The sequence below is a fragment of the Penicillium psychrofluorescens genome (genome assembly GCF_964197705.1).
Source record: "Penicillium psychrofluorescens genome assembly, chromosome: 3".
NCBI classification, from domain to species: domain Eukaryota; kingdom Fungi; phylum Ascomycota; class Eurotiomycetes; order Eurotiales; family Aspergillaceae; genus Penicillium; species Penicillium psychrofluorescens.
The window spans coordinates 631,025-649,362 of record NC_133441.1 but is presented as its reverse complement, the minus strand read 5'-3'; the positions used below and the strand labels follow the sequence as shown (position 1 = coordinate 649,362).

The following is an 18,338-nucleotide window of genomic DNA, read 5'->3' as shown; positions in this document are numbered from 1 at the left end:
TTACTATTATGCAGGTCAGGTTTGGACATCTCTGGCTATCAGAAAATCATCTGATTTCAACATGTCATTATTTTCTTCATGTTCTCCAAGATCAGCACCCTGGTCCCAAAAACAGAGGATAGTAGACTAGATAAATGTGCATAAGACAGGCGAGTAGAAACCACCATCAACGACCCAAAAACCTCAGCTCCACCCACCGCATAGGCGGATAAACAAGCGCCGCCCAAGAAAAGCCCACATAGTTCCCCATATCGGCACCAGCCGCACTAACCAGCTTCGCCAACGGCCCAACATACCACACCTGCGCCATACAAAGCACAGCACCGACCCAGCCAACCACGAAAGCCAAAAACGCCGCGAGGCCAATAGGCAGTTTCGAGGGATCGCGCCAAGCAGCCCAGTTATAGCCACTGCGCAGACGGAAGATGAAGCGTTCCTCGAGGATGATGGCTATCCAGATGGCGACCCAGTAGCCCATCAGCGCCAGGAAATTGGTGAAGATCTCCGAAAGATACCCGCGGCCGGCGAGCGCGCAGACGGTGTAGATGACCACGCCGACGGTGTTCCAGATCACCCGGGGGATTTTCTCGGCGTACCGGCCTACGATCTGGAAGTCGACGCCTGCGGAGTAGGTTGGCGCGACGGTGTTGGCGATTAGGCCGAGTGCGACGACGATGGAGCAGAATTTGCCGAAGCCGTGCAACGGCGCGAAGCCTTCGACTATTAGGGCGCCTTGTCCGCGGGCGTAGGCGGCGGCATAGGAGTTGTTTGTGGGTATTCCCGAGGCGAGGCCGATGCCGGCTAGGAAGGCCATGGTGAAGGAGAGGACGAGGCCGATTAGGGTTAGGCTGAAGATTGTCGTGCGGGATGTGTGGGAGGGGTAGTAGACGAAGAAGTCGGCGGCGAGGGGCGCGTAGGTGATTGCCGCGCTGAGGCAGATCGAGAAGAAGGAGAGTCTGTTGCCGGATACTGTGCGAGAGGCGCCCTGGGATGCGGTGGATAGGTCGAAGTTGACGGAGGACACGCCGAACAGAATGCAGAATACAATCAGTTGCGGGAGAAATGCGAATCTATGGATTGCATGTCAGTCAACGAATGGTTCCTTTCTAGTTACGGGTTAAGACTTGCCGTTCATAGTAGTGGAAGACCTGGATTCCGAATGTGGCCACCACCCAACTGATCACCGCAATGACCACGATGCCAACGGCGACAGACATGCCATTCGGCGAAACGGCAGACAAGATCTGGCCGCCGACAACGCAATCGATCAAACAGTACCCGATCATCTGGATGAGATTGAGCAGAACAATGATCTTGCTGGGCCACCAGCCCATCGAGTACCGGCCGAATGCCTATCGCTCAGGAGTCAGTCATGAAGCCCGAGTCCGACAAAAACAAGTCGTGCTCACCATAGTTCTGATCCCCGATATAGGTCCCCAAGTAGCCATCCACGACGCAGCAATCGCACCAACAAAGGTACCGAATACACCGCACAGAGCCGAGTCCCGGAAACTGAGTCCATACACCGCGGGACCCAGCATTCCCAGCGTGATATTGTTGGCAGCGAGATTGATCGAGACCCAGAGAAGGAATGCCTGCAGGTAAGATACCCATGATAGCCGCTTCATGCGCTCATCTTCGCCGACTCGCTCAATGCCGCGGGCTTCAAGGTTATACTCGACGAGCTGCTGCTCGAACCTCCACAAGAGCGAGCCCAGCCGAGAGCCGACTGCGTGGCGACGGGTCTGTGGCCCTGTGCCTGGAATTTCCGTGATACTGTTTCTTCCACGCTTATCATCATTCTTCTCTGCGAGATCCGGAACCGAAGGAATTGGAGATTGAGATTCATCTTTGCTGGGGCGCACCGCTAGGGTGGCGATTTCATTTTCCGACATGCTGCGACAAAACCAGTCAGAATCTATATCCTGGCCCAAAACAGAGGAGGAGGAGAAAAGCGCATGAGTCCTTTCGCTGGAATTATCCAGATCAAGTTCAACCGTATGATCTCAGAACGACAGCTGTTTGCCACCATCGCGCGGAGGCATCCATTGCAAGCGCAATCCAGCTGTCGAACACCGGTCTTCATGTGGAAGTGATACCTTGATCAATAGACAATGCCAGGCTACTAGTCTTCATGATAGCCGTCTCTTAGTAGAGGTGGACGCGGGTTTTCAGTACTGGAGCATCAAGTCACGCGCGTTCCGCAAGTTATGTGTCACACTTTCTCGGAGAGGACCTGTGGAGTAGACGGAGGATTGACTGTTAGTGGAATAAATCTTCATGCCACAAAGAAAGGAATTCACCTAGAAAGCAATATTCCAGACCAGGAGGAAGTGGTTGTGGTTATGACTCGGAAGGCAAAAAAAAAAAAGAGGAATTGCCCGCGGGGAGGAAAACCGGCCGCCCCCGCCTATCGGGACCCATCTACAGCATAGAAGCTGGGAATCGGTAATATTGATCAGATGAAATTGAAAGTAAAAAAAAAGAAATCCGTGTGCTTCCAATCCAAATCACAGGCAAAAACGCCTCACTCTCAGAACACACGCCCTGTACAGAAGGGCAAAAAAAAAGAGGAATAAAAAAAGAGAACCCGATCACCAACTCCAGCAGCAGCAGCCTGGGACCATCCATCAAATGGCCGTTGGATGAAACGTGCATCGCTATGGGATTGCAGAATCCGCAGGAATGCCAAAATCATAAAAGATGCATGGATATCATCACTTCATCAGTAGTGGTCATCGAGTCCTCAGAGGTTCTTGAAGTGCTCCTTGGCATATTGTTCGCAGGCCTGGGTTAGGGTTAGGCTTGACTTGCGAGAAAGGACTGCCATTCATGCTCACCTTCGCTGGCTTGCCAACTTTCTGACCAATGACCTTCCACTTGTTGGCCTCGTATTCCTTGATGGCTTCGCGAAGCTTTATGGACTGCGTACCCGTGTCAGTGGCGTCTGGAATAAAAGCAAGGGGCGCGTACCTCGTCTTCCGCAAACTCTGCGTAATGCATGTCCTTGTACCAATGTTTCTTGACGCTCCCTTCAGTTCGAGTAGGAAAGGTCTGCGACGCGCCGAGGCATGGTCAGCGAACGGTTTTGGGGGAGGGAATCAACGCGCGCACCTTTGCAATCTCATTCCAGCTCCGGCCCGCATCGCGCATGGTCTTTAGTCTCTGTTCTTCCTCTGCAGTCCATGGAGTGTTGGTTCGTCCCTTCTTCTTGGGTGTGGACTCCACCGCGACAGGCATGGCGTTGGGGTCGCCCTCCATCGCGCCGCCCGCGGGAGTCATGGGAGTGGCCATCATCGTGGAAGGGCCGGTGCCAGGGGAGGATTGGCGTTTGCGCGACTGAGGTTGATTGGTCTGAGGAGGGAGGGGAGCGTTCGGGATGGGGATGCCTTCAAAGGTGGTCATGCGCTGGAAGGGATGGAGCTGTTGTTGTTGGGCGAGGAGATGTGGAGGTGCGCTGGTCGCGGCGGAGGTTTTGATGCGCTTGGAATTTGGAGGCGATCTAGATCGATGAGAGGCCGATGTCAGTGAGGGCGCAGTGCAGAACAAGACGCGACAATGTGATAGTTGTGACAGAACGCGCGACGGAGAATCAAAGCACGCGAGAATTCCGGCCCGATCATCCATCCCCTCTCTCTCCCCTCCCGCGGCCCAGACAGAGATCACAGACAAGGCAACTTACGACATGGTGAAAGACACACGCTTCAATCACTTGTCGATTCATCTGTACATATAACCAGGCCGCGTAGAGGGTTAGCAGGTCTGCTACTGGCGCGCACCTCTGGTCAACTCTAGGAAAGCGGGCTTCGTTACACTAGGAACGGCGATGACACGAGCGCAAACCACCAAGCAGAGAACACCAAGACGGCACAGCGAGATGGATGGGGGATAGGGGGGCAAGGGGAGGGGTTGGTTCGAATCCGAGGCAACACAGGCAAGTCCAGACTCCCCGACCGGAGCAAGCTTGTGTGGGGATGACGGAAGATGTGATGAGAGGAGCAGTAGAGATGGGAGATGGAGCTCACAGGTCAAAATCGCATGGTCGCAGATTTGAATCAGGGACTTCGAATTCCTCCGAATACGGGGAGAACATGAGGCTGAATGAGGATGGGGGAGGTGGAGATGAAGATGGGTGGAAAGGGAAAGAGAGAAGAGTGGAAAGGTGAGGGAGCGGGAGAAGTGGGGAGGCACTAATAAGCACGTATAGAAGTTGGTTAGTGACAACAATGACTATGTGAATTACTATACTACACCCTTTGACTTACTCGTCCCTATTATTATTTATGGACATGCTATCTCCCGCGCATTCCCATTCCTCACTACATATTGCATCCCCCACTCCCACGCAACCCTGTCACAGCATAGTCCGGCCGCCTCCATGAGACATTTGGGCCGAAGACCTGCCAGTGGCCCGTTCTAGAATCCGGTGGCCCGAGGATCTCACTTGGTGCAAGGATGTGCGGCCCATTATTGGTGGAGGCCTGGTGAGCTGCAGACGAAGTGGTCGGGCGAGCAGGGTGCGGTTAGATCGTTGATAAGATGTGAGGAACGGGAACTGGCAGCCAACGGGGCTGCATACTATGAATGTAAATTAGTATCTGCAACATTATGATCATCATTATTTAAAGAATGGACCCCTGGCATTCGATATCCGCTCCGGCAGTGCAAAGCGTAGATCGTCAAGATGAGGGGGTGTTTAATATTCAATTCTAGAGCAGGTTGAAGAAAACCATGTTTTTCACTAGCGCTTCAGAGAGAGCCATTAAGGACGTGGGAATCTGTCATCTCTCTTCCTTAGATTTACAGGGACTCTAGTAGGCAACAGGGCAGTGGGCATCACATCAGGGTCAGGTCAGGACCGCTCAGTGAGCAGGTCCGCCCGTGATCCTAGAGCAAATCGAAACTCGAAATGGGATAGTAACAGCACCAGTAATACGGTCAAACTGGCTTGCAATGTTGATTATTGGGTCGAGCGAAACTGAAGGGGAAAAAAGCACATGATTCCATTTAGAATACAGCTGAATATAGTACACAATACAGAAACCGTATAAACCCATCGCCGGCAATGACAAGAGTGCCATTTAAACCAGGCCTAACAAGCAAAATAACACTCACACCCATAGTCCGCCGTAAAGGCCGCGCCACCACTGTACGTATGACAGATCGAGTCATTGACCGTTTTGCTATCAAAGGTTGTAGGCCCGTACGTAGCGATGCAATCGTCAGCCATAGGGGACTCCGTGCGAATGTACCAACCAGTGGAGCCACTAGAGGTGTTGTATGTGCCGTTGGAATGATACCACTCCCCATCCTGCTCCACGGGAAAGTAACTATCACTGCCGTCTTCGTCGCCGAAGAAGCCTCTCAGATTGTTGATGGCTGTGCTAGCTCCCGCGCCGGACATGGGGTCGCCGCCAGGGATGTCGGTGCTGTCATATTCGAGGCCAACAGTGCACGTCGCGCTGCGCTTGATATGAGGCATGGCTGTTGTGGGTAAAATCAGGCCAAGGCTGACGGTGAGACTGAGGAGAGTTCTGGGATTCATCATATTGGTTTGGTTGTGGAGTTGTGGGATTGTTGGAGGCTTGAATCGATTGGAATCTGCGTGTTCGGTTTTATAAATGCTTGACTGATGAGTTGAAAGTGTTTGATTGATACTCTCTGCTCCGAAGCAGAATGAATGGCCACTTTATATCTTTTCGGTTGATCGTCAAACCAACAGTCTGGGGTTGATGTTACAGAGCCCCCATGGGGCTGGTGGCAAGGTTTAGATCATATACATCGTGGATCTCGTTTATCCCAACAGGAATGGAAAAGAAGATGGCTGTGGCTCCTTCACTATCTTTTATGCATGGCAAGGTTATAGCGTTAGTTGAAACGCGACGTGCCACCGGGTATTATGGAGGCAGCTACAGGGTACTATTGTTGCAGATAAGCCAGGTATCGCACCAAAATTCAATGCTTGCGATTACGATATCTGTGATAGAAAATATGGGGAACTCGGGCCAAGCAGGACCCTTGTGACATCATGAAATTTTAGAGCATGTCGATCAGGAGATTTGCAGATCGGATTCTCAGGAGTGGCGAAGACAAGCATCCATCGACCCGTACATAGTACTTGGGATATGGGGCTGAAATGACCCGGATTCCTTCTCTGGGTCGTTTTGATATCATAGTTGCAAGGATGGGACGAAGAGATCCATTCACTCCTGTGCAGAGGTAAGAGATCAACATTAGAAGCTCATTAACTGAATATACCACGAGAAGGCTTCGAGGCCACTCTTGATACTCGGGGTCTATTCTTCTGACGCTTGGGAATGCCTATCTAAGATAACGTCAGAATGTAGACCTCATATAACATGACTGACAGATACTGAAAGATGCTAGTCAAAAGGGCACTACTGGAAACAGCTTTCGTGGTCTCCATTTCGGTGCCTAGTTGGCTATCGCTTAGCGTTTGATGGCAGTTAGCTTGTCATGCTACTATTAATAAAATGGTCGTCTGCTAGTCAACACTTTGGCAACAATGTTAACACTACATCGACCAATTATATATCTTAGTCTAAGACCAACACCATATTGATTTTGGCTTACGGCATCTGAATTGATCATTATTGTTTATGCAACACATCCCTTCAACCGCTGCTTTTATTACGATTAATCAATTGGGTAGGTAGTTGCACAGCACTCAAGTACCTGACGTCACGGCTCACGTGAGGACACGGGGCCCAAGCTCATGTTGGATCGCAAGGGCGATGAAACAACTCCTTTCATCCCTCCCGCACCCAGTCCAGGTATTCCCCAATTGGATGGTCCGACCCTGACGGAGCATCTCGTCCATGATGTCCACGTGGAACGTCTTCCGCATCCTAGGCGATTGCTCGCACTTGTCGTCAATTTGCATCCTGATATGGGCCATCCACCGCAACAGGAGTGCCGAGGGCATGTCTTCCACTTCCGCCCGCCAGTAGGCAATAGCTAACTCGAGTATACAGGCATCTCCCTCCTTACACAAATTCTCTACGCCCTCGTCTTCGTCACGCGCTACCTCGACCTGTTCGCGCCGGATTTGTGGGGTGATAGCTCATGGCATGTGATGTGGAACGTCAGCTTTAAGATCTTCTACTTGCTCACCTCGTTCTACATTGTGTACCTGATGATGAAGGTCTTCCCGCGCACGCGGGAAAGGGAGCGTGCGTGGAAATTCGGGATTTGGTCGGTCGGTGGTGCTGTTGTGCTGTCGCCTATCTCGATCTTGATCTTCGAGCGGGGGTTTCCTCCACACTGGTTCCTGGAGGTAAGTTGGACACAAAAACAACGGCTGTGATGGACGGGCTGACCGAGATCCATAGCTCACCTGGGCCTTTTCCATTATCCTGGAGTCGGTGTGTGTCCTGCCGCAACTGATCTTGCTGCGCCAAACCACCGTCCCGACCGTGATCGACTCCTACTACCTGCTGACCCTGGGCTCGTACCGGGCATTCTACTTCCTGAACTGGCTGGTGCGCGGGTTCGGGAGCGGGACCTGGGATCCCATTGCGTTTATCTTTGGCATCGTCCAGACGGCATTCTACCTTGATTTCGCCTGGGTGTACTATACACGCCAGCGGGTGAAGCTGCGCAACGGCGGGGTGGTGGACTCGGAGGATTTCCGGAAAAGCTGGCTGGTGAACCGAGTGGTGAACTTCCGGCGACCACAGGCCGCGGCGGATGAGGAGCAGAACCTGCGGGAGGACGAGGAAGATCTGGGCTCGCAGAACACTAACCGGTGGGGTGCGAGAGGTATCTCGATCGCGGCGGATGACCCGCTGGAGCACGATCGGGACGATGAAGATGAGGAAGGTGTCGCGCAGCAGCAGCACGCGTCGGCCCGTGTAGCGACGCCGTAACCAGTTCGTTTTGCATGAATAACAATCCAGCCCTCTGGGCCCGCAATCATATATGTGTTCTATCTTTATCGATGAGGGAGCCCCCGGTGTTTCAGGCGGTCGTAGCGGCCGCTGATCCGCGTTCGTGTTTAGCCCCCAACCGGTGCCATGGGTCAGGTGACGATTTGTCATGGTCCGTGTTGTCGGTTCGAACTAATTATATTATTAGTTGGTAGACGAGTGGGTAAGGGCATGGCCAAGAATTAATTGTAATTGACCTGGGCAGCGATTGCAACGGGCAGGGAACACAACCGACGATACCCAGATAGGTATACAGTCTGAATGCGCTCGAACACGTGCCTCGGCTGGCCCGTCCAGGAAATCCGGACAAGCTACTTACCTCCGTTAGCGCCCGCCATTACTTTCAAGGAAAGTAATAGGTCGGATTCCGCAACGTCCCCAGCGCTTAACCACCGGTCCATATTCTCCGGCCACCAACGCGCGCGGGTATGTACATGTACAATGTAGCTGTAGGCACTCAGCCTCGAGCATGCGAAGGTGCATTGATATCCAGTCAAGAGCCGCCGGGATGGAAAAAAGGGACCGCCACAAAAAGAACAGAATAGTCTGCAGACGTGGCAGGATGAGGATCCCTCCCATCCACCCACACTTCTTCTCTGATCGCAAAAAGGGTCCGTTGAGCTATTTTCCCGTACTCCCTTCCTCTTGGGGCAAAGTAGCGGGCGTTTGCCATGGAAGATCACACCATAATCGTTAGCGGATCCTAGGAGGATCACCCATTGGATCAAGAGAGCCTCCGGGGCACGTACAATGATCATGATTCTGCACCACATTGGCTGGGGGCAACTGTTTCCTTGCAAATAATAATATTGTCTGCCCTGACAGTGGGAATCTGCCGGAAAGCCACATCTGGGTCCACTCTCCCTTCATTACTAGCCCCTAGCTCGAGTCTAGAATGGGTCTCCGGATGATCGCGTCCAACTGGGGGCATCATAGTGATAAAAATACATGACGGCAGACCTGCCATCGCTACTGACTCATGAGAAATGAAAGAACTAAAAAAAGAGGGAAAAAAAAAACCACAACGAAAAGCGCTAACCCCAATGGCGATAGTAATCAAAGTCCGTCTTTGCTGCGATCCGTACCCTGTTCTTGTTGAGTGGTGACCCGATCCTCTGGAACCCTAACGCCCACACTTGCGCTTGTGGACCTGATTACACCGGTGGAACTATGATTCTCGCTCCCCCGTCGTCAAGTCGGGATGCAGAGTCCGACCCCCTTCCCGGGGGGTTACAAATGGGGGCTGGACCTACTGATCCCCCAGTTTCCGGATACAAGGCGCTTAAATATAGGTCCTCGTCGAGGCAACAGTTTTTCGATCCCTGTAGCGCTTCAATGCGGCACGGACCTAACAAAACTGGGCGGTACTGCTTCTTCATCCTGCCCTCTGAGCCTGTGGATGTCCTCTCTTGCTTCTATCTGCCCTGCCATCCCTCGCAAGGCACTCCCACCCACACCATCCCCCACTCGGCGCAGTGCTGGCTGTGATATCGCTCCGCCATCTCGCCCATCTATATGAACCGGACTTCCGACTGCTGTGATCCCTCTCTTCTTCTCTTCTCACTCCTTTCTTGACCATATATCGGGCAAGAAATCCGTCGAAAGAAGCGAAAAAGTCAGAGAGACAGCTATCAAACTCTATATACTTATACTTGCAACCGCCGCACTATCTACAACCTTGTTTCACCTTCTGCCACATTCGGTGTCACTTCCAATCAGACGCATCTGTAGGCCACAGTGCGTTTTATGTTTCTTGCAGCGCCTTCAGGAATCACGGCCGCCATGTCGTACCGCCACGGCGTCCCCGGTCCCGGCTCGGGAGAGGAGATGCCTGAATTCTTCGGCGGCATGCCGGTCGAATGGGCTGCAGTGGAATCTGTAAGCTATTCTTGTTGAATCGATCGTTTGATCGAGGGACTAATCATGTCTTCGCCAGTCTTCATTCGTTGGTGTTCACCCCAACCAACATCACCACCAGCAACAGCAGCAGCTGCCCTACTGCACAGGACCCTTGGTCCCAAGCTCTGTCTTGACACCGATCAGCCTGCCAGACACCTCATACCGACCCAGTCCAGTGCTCAGCCATCACTCACAGCAACAAGAGTACCCCCCGGCGGAGTACCAGTACGGGATCAACGAACACATCCCTCCACCACAAGGACTAGGCATCTCAGGGCCCTTCCCTAGCGACTTCCCTCGGACATCAGCACCTAACGTCAGCTACGTCTACACCGCTCCAGAAGACCTGAAGTACAATGTGGTCGATACGCCGTCCATGTCACCGCAACCACCGCCCTCCAAGCGGGTGAAACGCACGCCCTCCCAAACACCTTCCCGCGAACCACCCATCCAGATCCTTCCAAACCCAGAAGGCCTTCAGCGCATGGAGCACGAGCGACAGAACCCACCGCTTGAGCCCCAGCCGCGACCGCCTCGTCCCCGAGCTCCTGGCCGGGGGCGCCGTGACCCGCAGGCTGAGGAAGAGGATGCCTTTGTCGAGGCCCTGCGCGAACAGAACCTCGCCTGGAAGGTCATTCGCGAAATGTTCCAGCAGCGCTTTAACAGGGATGCCACCGAGGCGCGTCTTCAGATGCGTCTGCTGCGCCGGCGCAAGGAGCGTCTGGCGCGCTGGGACGACAACGATGTGAGTATGTACTTGTTACGGGGTTGCCAAGATGCAATGGCTGACGTTTGTTGTTTCAAGATCAAAATTCTCATTGGCGCCCATGAGCTGTGGGAGAGTAAAAAGTATCAATTTATTGCTGATAAGGTACGTATGTTTCCTATCTACAAACAAGCTCCCATCCTTCCTATACTAAGAAAAATCCGCTCCAGATGCAAGAGCTTGGCGCAAATAGAACATACACGCCCGAGCAATGCAAAGCCCAACTCCGACTCCTCGAAGCCAAACAATACCTCCGTGATTTTGAGAGCGCCTCCCCCTCGGCCATGTCAGACCCGGTCGTTTCTCCCACGCTATCTCGCAAGCGAACCGCCCGCGCGGCGGAGATCGGCGAGGACGAGCATGGGCCAACATACTAGGTCAGCTAGTATGCCATCAATTACCTGCAATGGTTGACCTTTCCTTTTCTGGAAACAACACTATTGTTTTGTTTCCCTTGTTTGGTACTGTTTTAAATGAGGGATTTCCTTACTTCTTCTACGAGATGGGGGCCGTTTTTTTTGGTTTCGGGTTTACCGCCTTTCGCCCTGGCTCTGGCCCTGGCCCCCGTTTTCTCTGTCCTATTTTCTCTTCTTTACTTTCTCCTCACCCAGAATGCTGGGAACTTTTGATACCCTCGCTTCTATTTTTACGAATTTCATGATGAGGAAATGATTGCTCGGGACCCTTACTTTTTAGCGTTTGTTTTAGTTTTGCTTTCCGTTGGTGGGGTCGGCTTGGAAATTGGAATTGGAAATTGGAATTGGAAATTGGAATTGGAAACTGGAATTGGGAATTGGAATTCGGAACGTTTTGGGAATTCTGCATTGGACTATCAACATTATTTGCATTTGCATAGCACGGCTGTCGTTCGTTAACGTTGTGATATTTACGGAGTACCATGGTTCTCCATTAGCAATTATTTATTATCCCGCGACTGATTGTAGGGACAGGAGGAGCAAGTAGCTTGTGTCATGGCTCAAATGATAACCATGATTTTCACTCCGCGATGTAAAAATGCCGATCTCGCGACTAAGAATAGTAAACAATCCAACAGCTCCTTCTCGCGGGCGCCCGTGGGAATGGTTCATGCTGGTCGATCGCTATAACAGGCACGAGCACGGGGCACGGAAACGGGAGAACGGGAAAATCCAGCTGCCTCCGTCGGGGATAGACGGAGAAACGATGGCGAACCGATCCGTGGGTGTGATTGGTAAGAGGTCTGGTGTGTAATTATGTACTACGTAGATTAGGAGGCACGCACCCTGGTTTTCAGCTTCTTTTGTGCTAGCGCCCTCGTTCCCACCTCCCTGTCTAAACATAGTAGCTAGATGGGGAAACTACCGGCAAGGAGGGGCCGCCATGATGATATGCACGCTAAAAGTAGCTCTAGTCCCCTTGGAGCCAAGTTCATGGCCTGTCCGTGGCGGGGGCATAACAAAACCTGAAACAAGCCGTTGGTCTCTCTCTATCTTTTTTCCCGATTCAATTTGACTTCGTCCTGTGTTGTATACGTACATGGTCAATGGAACGAGGATTTGCCGTGGTTGCTATTATTATGCCTATTGTTTCACGACTGCATGGTAGCTTCAAGGGCCATATCCAATAATGCTCGTCAACAACGCCCTCTGCAATCTCTGGCCCCGACGCCAGGTTGCAACAATTCAACCGAGGCAGTGATGATGCCATCATCGTCGAAAATAGTAGCACAGTATCTAGACCGTTCTCTAAGTATGTATTCCCCAATCCCTGACGCACGCCGGGGATCATGATCACAAGGAACGTGAGGAAGAGGAGGAAGCAGGTACACGCACGTACATTGGCGTTCCAAAAGTCTGAAACCCTCCGAAGTACCGCGCTAATTATTCTGCCCGCAATGCACAGATAAACCACTTGAAGTCTGAAATTGATGAGCGGTGTGTTTAAATTCGGTAGGCGGTGAAAAAGGATACTTGAACCCTGTTTCGGACTTTTGGAACGCCACCGTATACATACTTTGTAAAGACAGACACACGAAGATCCATTATCGCCCCTCTTTCCTATTCAGACTAATGCACAATCCGCCTTTTCCTCCGGCGGATTGTTCGTTCTTTCGACCTCAGTGCTTCTTGTAACACTGTTCTCGCTGTCTGCACGTTACTGATTGGGGTAATGCGTCGATCGCCAGATAGGGTTCAGCCGCAACCAGCACAGCCCAGATTCGGAACCTTGATCTGAGGCTCTACGGGCCGCTGTGGGGGTGAGCAATACGGACATATCTATGAAGGATTAAGTGAGAGATATACTTTTATATTGTCTGTACATAGTCGGGTAGAACAATTGCTATGAGCAGAACCAATTGCTGGGATTCAATGCTCCTGGACAGGGGCCAGGCCTAAGCAAGAGAAAGTAAGTGCGTAGTTACTTGAGCACAGGAGAGATTCAACACAAATCTGCAAAGTTATTCATCAAGTATACTATTATTCTGCATCATTTTGGTCTCCTCTTTCTCTCTCTACATCTAAATACTAACTATAACCCATTGTTCAATAGTAATCCAAATGTGGAAACATTCATGCCCCGAGTTCAGATCGCGCTAACCGTATCCGCCCTAGCGCCATCGGACCACGACGTCAGCCAACCAACGAATCGCACATCCTAGGGATACATCCTATCTACACCTCTTCCACAATCCTTCTGCAAAGGACTCTAGGCCCACCGCCGGTCCAATGGCGAACCCACAAGTCTGTCCCTCTACAACAGCCACCATCCAGCGCCTCCCACCCGAGCTGGGCGCCAGCCTCCTCGACACCTGGTGGCACGCGCACAGCGACGCGAGCTACGCGCAGCTCATCCAGTGCCTGAACGCCTACCTCGACGAGCGCGTGCCGAGTCCTAACAATGTCGCGCAAATACATCCACCCGCGGAATCCACTAAGCACGCGCTTCTGCAGACCCTGCTCCTCCTCCGAGAACATCCGGGCTATGCGGGTTTCATTGCGAAATTGGGCGAGTATTTGGACCATATTGAGGCTCTGTGTGGGCAGAACGGTGTTAATGGACATGGACATGGAGTGGACCAAGATATGATGGCTACGGATGGCAGTTGTCCCGTGCTCCAGAATGGGTCTATTACTGGAGCTGGGGCGCCGCAGCTGACTCAAAATGGAATTGGTGCCGATGCGACGACTGCCGCTGGTGTTAAGCGGGCTATTGTTGATGTTGACGGCGCGCCCCATGCCGCGGAGTATGCAGGTCAGACGAAGAAAGAACGTCTAACTTGACGAGGATTTGTCAATTGCCTCGGAAGGAAAAGCTTATAGAGTAATGCCTCATAATGTCATATCATGAATGAAATGTCATCACAAGTCGCCTGCATGGTATATCGTCTAAAGTGTAATGTTATCAGGTCATTCGTAGCAGTTTAATCAATCACTCATCCTCGTCCGAGTCGAGATCCTCCTCAATAACTGGAAATGTCAACAGCGCAGCAATCCCACTGAGTCCATCAAGCCGTTTCCCGCTCTCATGGTCCGAGCTAAGAACACGCACCTCACCCCCCTCAACATCACGCACGCGATCAACAAGCGCAACCCATCGTTTCCTTTCCCCCACATTCTGTGATCGAAACAGACGGTTCGAGATAATGAGTACGCCGCCGCCACGTCCAACAGCGCCCTGGTCGACGGCTGACTCGACCTCGCGCGGTCCGTAGGTCGCTTTATTAGTTTCTTTGCGTAGTTGCTCCAGGAAGTCATCCATTAGTTTGGTTTCGCGTGCGTATTTCGTGTCGGCTAGGATGTTCTTCACGGCGGGTGATTGTAGTACTTCGGAGAGGGAGTTCGTATACCCCGATGCGGAGTGCACGACCACCACGCTGGGGAGGAGTCTTTTCAGTGCTGGTGTTGTCGTCGATGCCTCGGTCTGGATGTATTTCTGGAACCCGGCCGCCACGAACCCCGGCGACGCGAGCAAGACCGGTCGCACGGGCTCGTTGGCACTGCCGGATGTGAGACTGATGTTGAACTCCATCTGCCGGAGAAGCGTTTCCAGCGTGACTTTGAAGAACTTGTTCATTCCCTGGGTTCCTCCATATTAGCCAAATCTCTCCCTCTCCTAGCATCTTGAGCCAACTTCTCATCTCACCTTATCATGATCCCCACCACCGTGCCGTTTCCTCGGCACAGACATCTCAACCTTCTGCTTCAGAATCGTCTGAAACTGCCCAATAAAGCAAATGTGAGCGAGTCCCTCCTGCATGACAACCGCAACGGCCTCCGCGCGCCGCTTCCCGCCCTCATCGACAGCATCCTTCAGCGCCTCGACCGCAATACTATCCCACCCGGTCCCCTCATCATCGGCCCCGGCATCTTTCTCAAGTGTGAAATTGCGGTTCAGCTCTAGGTCCAGCGTGTGGAATTGTCCGATTTTCGTGTGTGGTGTCTCGTTGATGATCTGGCCCGATACGTGCAGCTGCGAGCTTTGCGGGTCAAAGTCGAGGCTCTTCACTCGGATTACGAGGTTTAGGTGGACGCGTGCTGAGGAGGTGGAGCCGGTATCTTGGACGGTTGTTACGCGCCGGATGGCGCTTGCGCGGAGGACGTCGCTGGGTCGGATTAGGTTGTAGGCGTGCCACTGGTCTTGTTAGTGGCTGTGTTTGGGTGGATGGAGGTGGAGAGAGAGAGTACCATGTCTTCGGGCTCTTCCGGGCATAGTGTTACTGTGCCCGAGCCATCGTGCTCGATTCTATTCTTGATCAGGCGCATTGTGCTGAGCTTCGATGCTATTGATTGCAGGAGCTTGGAAGTGCACAACCCCACCAAGTCCGGGTTGACCGCTCGGGCCTACTGGCCATCCGGCAAAAACATATACTCCGTGATTTCAGAACACTTGCATTGTAGAACATGGACGTAAATAAATTATTGAGAATGCATTAGTAGTTATTATTAGTCTATCGGGTAAATGTGCAGCCAAGGAATGTAGTCATACTGAGGCACACCCAGAGCAAACACATCTATAAAATCAAGAACCCACCCCATAGCAGATCCAACAGCTCAATCTTCAAGCTTATTCCTCCGGAAGCCTAGCCGAACTCTGCACCTTGTGTCTTTCCGCCTCTTGTCTCCATCCTCCTGCAAATTTCCACTGCACAAATGGTCCAACCAGCGCAACAAGCTGCACCGCAACACATATCGTAAAAGCCACGCCAACACCCACTCCATTCACCATCGGCATAATGAAACTAGTTCCCCCAGCGGCAAACAGACATCGTGCCAGATTGAGACTCGCACTGGCTGCAGCACTTTTTTCAGGAAAGATATCGACAAGATAGGTCATGATAACGGATTGAGTAGAGACAGCGGTCCATCCTGTGATGAAGGTGGACACGATCGGAACGGCAATGTGCACGCGGTGCGGGTATTGGATCGTCCAGCCAAAGAGGATGATGGAGAGGCATTGTAAGAGCGAAAATAGGGGAACGAGTCGGAGACGCGCCTTTTCGATGGGGAAGTCGCTGTCATCTTGGCTGCTCCTCTCTGGGACGCAGTTTTCTGTATCTGCATCTGCACCAGCAGCCGAAGGACACTCGTATTTGGCTTTGACGCGCCGGTAGTCAAGGTCCAGGATCTTGCCCGTGATCAAAGTGCCGATCATGGAGCCTGCGCCGTTGGCTATGAAGGTTAACCCGATTTGGATCTCACTCAGGCCGTAGCGGTCTTTGAAGAGCGAGGACATGGCTGTGATGCTCATTTGCCAGACTGCGTAGTAGACAGCGAGGAAGATGATAATCGGCGCTGCAAACTTGCTGGTGAGAATGCGGAGTGGTCCGAATATATCGATTCTTTTCTGTGCCGTGAGCTGGGGAGGCGCGGTATCTGGGTCCCATTCGATTTTGGTGAGACTCTGATAGACTTCCAAAGGATACCGTGTCAACGCATTGGAAGGAGCCCGGCTTCCGTTGGCGACCACTGACCGAAGCGTCTCAGGAAGCAAAATGATCAAAGAAATGAGAAAGACACCACTGTAGATAGCCAAAAACCAGAAAATAGCCTTCCACCCCAACGACCCAGCAATCGCACCCCCAATGACAGGCCCGATAGCAACAGGGACCAGCAATCCAGCCTGGAAAATGCCCATAAACCCACCGCGCTCAGCACGGGTGGTAATATCGCCAATAACACCAGACCCGATGGCAATGGTACTCGCACTGCCGGTACTTTGGAGACATCGGAGCACGATGAGGGTCGTGTAGTTCTTTGTTTCTGCAAGACCGACACATGCGCCGAGGAACACGATGAATGTGCAGATGTATGCTATTCGCCGACCCTTTACGTCGGAAATAGGGCCCCAGAAGCTCGGTGCTATCCCTTGGAAGACTAGGTAGGAGGTCACTGTTAGGGTGACGAGCTCGTATGAGATGTTGAGGTCTTTTGCGATTGTTGGTAGAGCGGGGAAGTAGATGTTGGATGCGAACCCGGAGACTATAGAGATGTGAGCGTGATCATAATTTGTTAATTGGAAGACCTACAAGTCGCAGCAATAGAGACAATGAGTACTATGAAAGCCTTTTGTCTTTTGTCGAAAACGCTGTACGGCGGCTCTAGAGTGGGGGAGGGCGGGGGTTGAAGAGGCGAGCCGGGGTTAGGTCGTTGTGTTTTCTCATTGTTATCGTTTGGAGACATGGAAAACTCTTTTATGGGAATTGACATGGAAATTATGTTAAACCTTCATTTGGGTAAGGAATAGGGTCCGTTTTATAAGCAGTAATTCGACGTAAGCGCCTCCCGGAGCTGACGGAGTTGAGCCCTCTAGTCCGAAGTAACTAACCAACACTCGCCTTGGCATCACGTGAATCAATTACCATGGCCGTCGGCTTTGATGGCCTTACCGCATTCTTTCATGGTATTTAACACTCTTCAATACCAGGAAAAGAATGCCTCCGATCCGCAGATAGTATCGTGGCTCTTTATGCAGTGTATATCCAGGGATGGAAGTTTAAGGGTGGCAGAAAAAGTGGCCAAGTCTTACATAGCCAAGGGTGCAATAGATGGAAATCATTATCAAAAGATATCCACGGAATAATGACATGGATACTTCCCCTTTTGTAATCGGCCCCTAGAGCAAAAGCGACGTGCTTTATCTGAGGAGCTACAACCTTTCCAAGTTCAAGGCATTAATCAAACGGTTCTCCTCACCAGTGAAACTTCTCTCTCCTCTCCTCCCCAAGCCTCTTATTTGACTCCCCTTGATTTATCTGCCTAGCTCCTCTTCTCACCTCTTCCACTACAATACTGTGCTTGTGAGTTAACTTCGAAATTGACGATCGCAGGGCCTTCTGAAGGCCATGGTACATGTCAGCTCGCTGTTCATGATTTCCAGTATCAGTGACCTGAGAGAGCAGTCTTGGACTCCTTTGACGCATTTCCCTGAAGTGTTAGCCCTCTGCTTTGATGCCGATATTTGCTCTACAGAATACAGTGCCTCGCCATGGATTCTTTGGGCCGTTACAACACAGCTCGATTTGCCAGACGTCCCTTCACCTCTCTTTGCTGCGGCTGAACTCGGATATTCTAACAATTCATTAGGGCATCATATATTTTAGGTTCCGTGCACGAATCTCATACACCACTTCATATATATGATCCTATCACATACAGGCAGGAAGTCAGCAAAATCCGAGCTTTTTCATCATACCCGTGCTTTTTCTTCATAGACCGCGCTAACGCAAGCAGCCTCAGGTAGCAGAA

The 18,338-nt window shown here is 51.9% G+C and overlaps 8 protein-coding genes across 8 annotated transcripts; 3 read left to right on the top strand and 5 right to left on the bottom strand.

Annotated features, from left to right (window-relative positions):
• Positions 1 to 166: 166 nt before the first annotated feature.
• On the bottom strand, positions 167 to 1,895 carry PFLUO_LOCUS4370 (Vitamin B6 transporter; the record flags this gene model as incomplete). The annotated part of the gene is made up of 3 exons (XM_073781713.1): positions 167 to 1,070; positions 1,129 to 1,352; positions 1,410 to 1,895. 3 exons carry the CDS (start codon positions 1,893 to 1,895, stop codon positions 167 to 169), a joined length of 1,614 nt encoding a protein of 537 aa, XP_073638440.1.
• Positions 1,896 to 2,746: 851 nt separating this feature from the next.
• PFLUO_LOCUS4369 (uncharacterized protein) lies at positions 2,747 to 3,687 on the bottom strand (the record flags this gene model as incomplete). Its single annotated transcript, XM_073781712.1, has 5 exons — positions 2,747 to 2,788; positions 2,841 to 2,924; positions 2,974 to 3,054; positions 3,115 to 3,502; positions 3,683 to 3,687. The coding sequence occupies 5 exons, from the start codon at positions 3,685 to 3,687 to the stop codon at positions 2,747 to 2,749; spliced, it is 600 nt and encodes a 199-aa protein (XP_073638439.1).
• Positions 3,688 to 5,081: 1,394 nt separating this feature from the next.
• Positions 5,082 to 5,482, bottom strand: PFLUO_LOCUS4368 (uncharacterized protein; the record flags this gene model as incomplete). The annotated part of the gene is made up of 2 exons (XM_073781710.1): positions 5,082 to 5,092; positions 5,116 to 5,482. The coding sequence occupies 2 exons, from the start codon at positions 5,480 to 5,482 to the stop codon at positions 5,082 to 5,084; spliced, it is 378 nt and encodes a 125-aa protein (XP_073638438.1).
• Positions 5,483 to 6,842: 1,360 nt separating this feature from the next.
• PFLUO_LOCUS4367 (uncharacterized protein) lies at positions 6,843 to 7,889 on the top strand (the record flags this gene model as incomplete). Its single annotated transcript, XM_073781709.1, has 3 exons — positions 6,843 to 6,942; positions 6,996 to 7,297; positions 7,353 to 7,889. 3 exons carry the CDS (start codon positions 6,843 to 6,845, stop codon positions 7,887 to 7,889), a joined length of 939 nt encoding a protein of 312 aa, XP_073638437.1.
• Positions 7,890 to 9,731: 1,842 nt separating this feature from the next.
• On the top strand, positions 9,732 to 10,991 carry PFLUO_LOCUS4366 (uncharacterized protein; the record flags this gene model as incomplete). The annotated part of the gene is made up of 4 exons (XM_073781708.1): positions 9,732 to 9,827; positions 9,886 to 10,593; positions 10,654 to 10,719; positions 10,785 to 10,991. 4 exons carry the CDS (start codon positions 9,732 to 9,734, stop codon positions 10,989 to 10,991), a joined length of 1,077 nt encoding a protein of 358 aa, XP_073638436.1.
• A 2,328-nt stretch (positions 10,992 to 13,319) lies between these two features.
• PFLUO_LOCUS4365 (uncharacterized protein) lies at positions 13,320 to 13,874 on the top strand (the record flags this gene model as incomplete). The annotated part of the gene is made up of 1 exon (XM_073781707.1): positions 13,320 to 13,874. The coding sequence occupies one exon, from the start codon at positions 13,320 to 13,322 to the stop codon at positions 13,872 to 13,874; it is 555 nt and encodes a 184-aa protein (XP_073638435.1).
• A 148-nt stretch (positions 13,875 to 14,022) lies between these two features.
• On the bottom strand, positions 14,023 to 15,356 carry PFLUO_LOCUS4364 (Translation factor pelota; the record flags this gene model as incomplete). Its single annotated transcript, XM_073781706.1, has 3 exons — positions 14,023 to 14,670; positions 14,737 to 15,225; positions 15,279 to 15,356. 3 exons carry the CDS (start codon positions 15,354 to 15,356, stop codon positions 14,023 to 14,025), a joined length of 1,215 nt encoding a protein of 404 aa, XP_073638434.1.
• A 301-nt stretch (positions 15,357 to 15,657) lies between these two features.
• Positions 15,658 to 17,273, bottom strand: PFLUO_LOCUS4363 (uncharacterized protein; the record flags this gene model as incomplete). Its single annotated transcript, XM_073781705.1, has 2 exons — positions 15,658 to 17,072; positions 17,120 to 17,273. 2 exons carry the CDS (start codon positions 17,271 to 17,273, stop codon positions 15,658 to 15,660), a joined length of 1,569 nt encoding a protein of 522 aa, XP_073638433.1.
• Between the last annotated feature and the right edge of the window lie 1,065 nt (positions 17,274 to 18,338).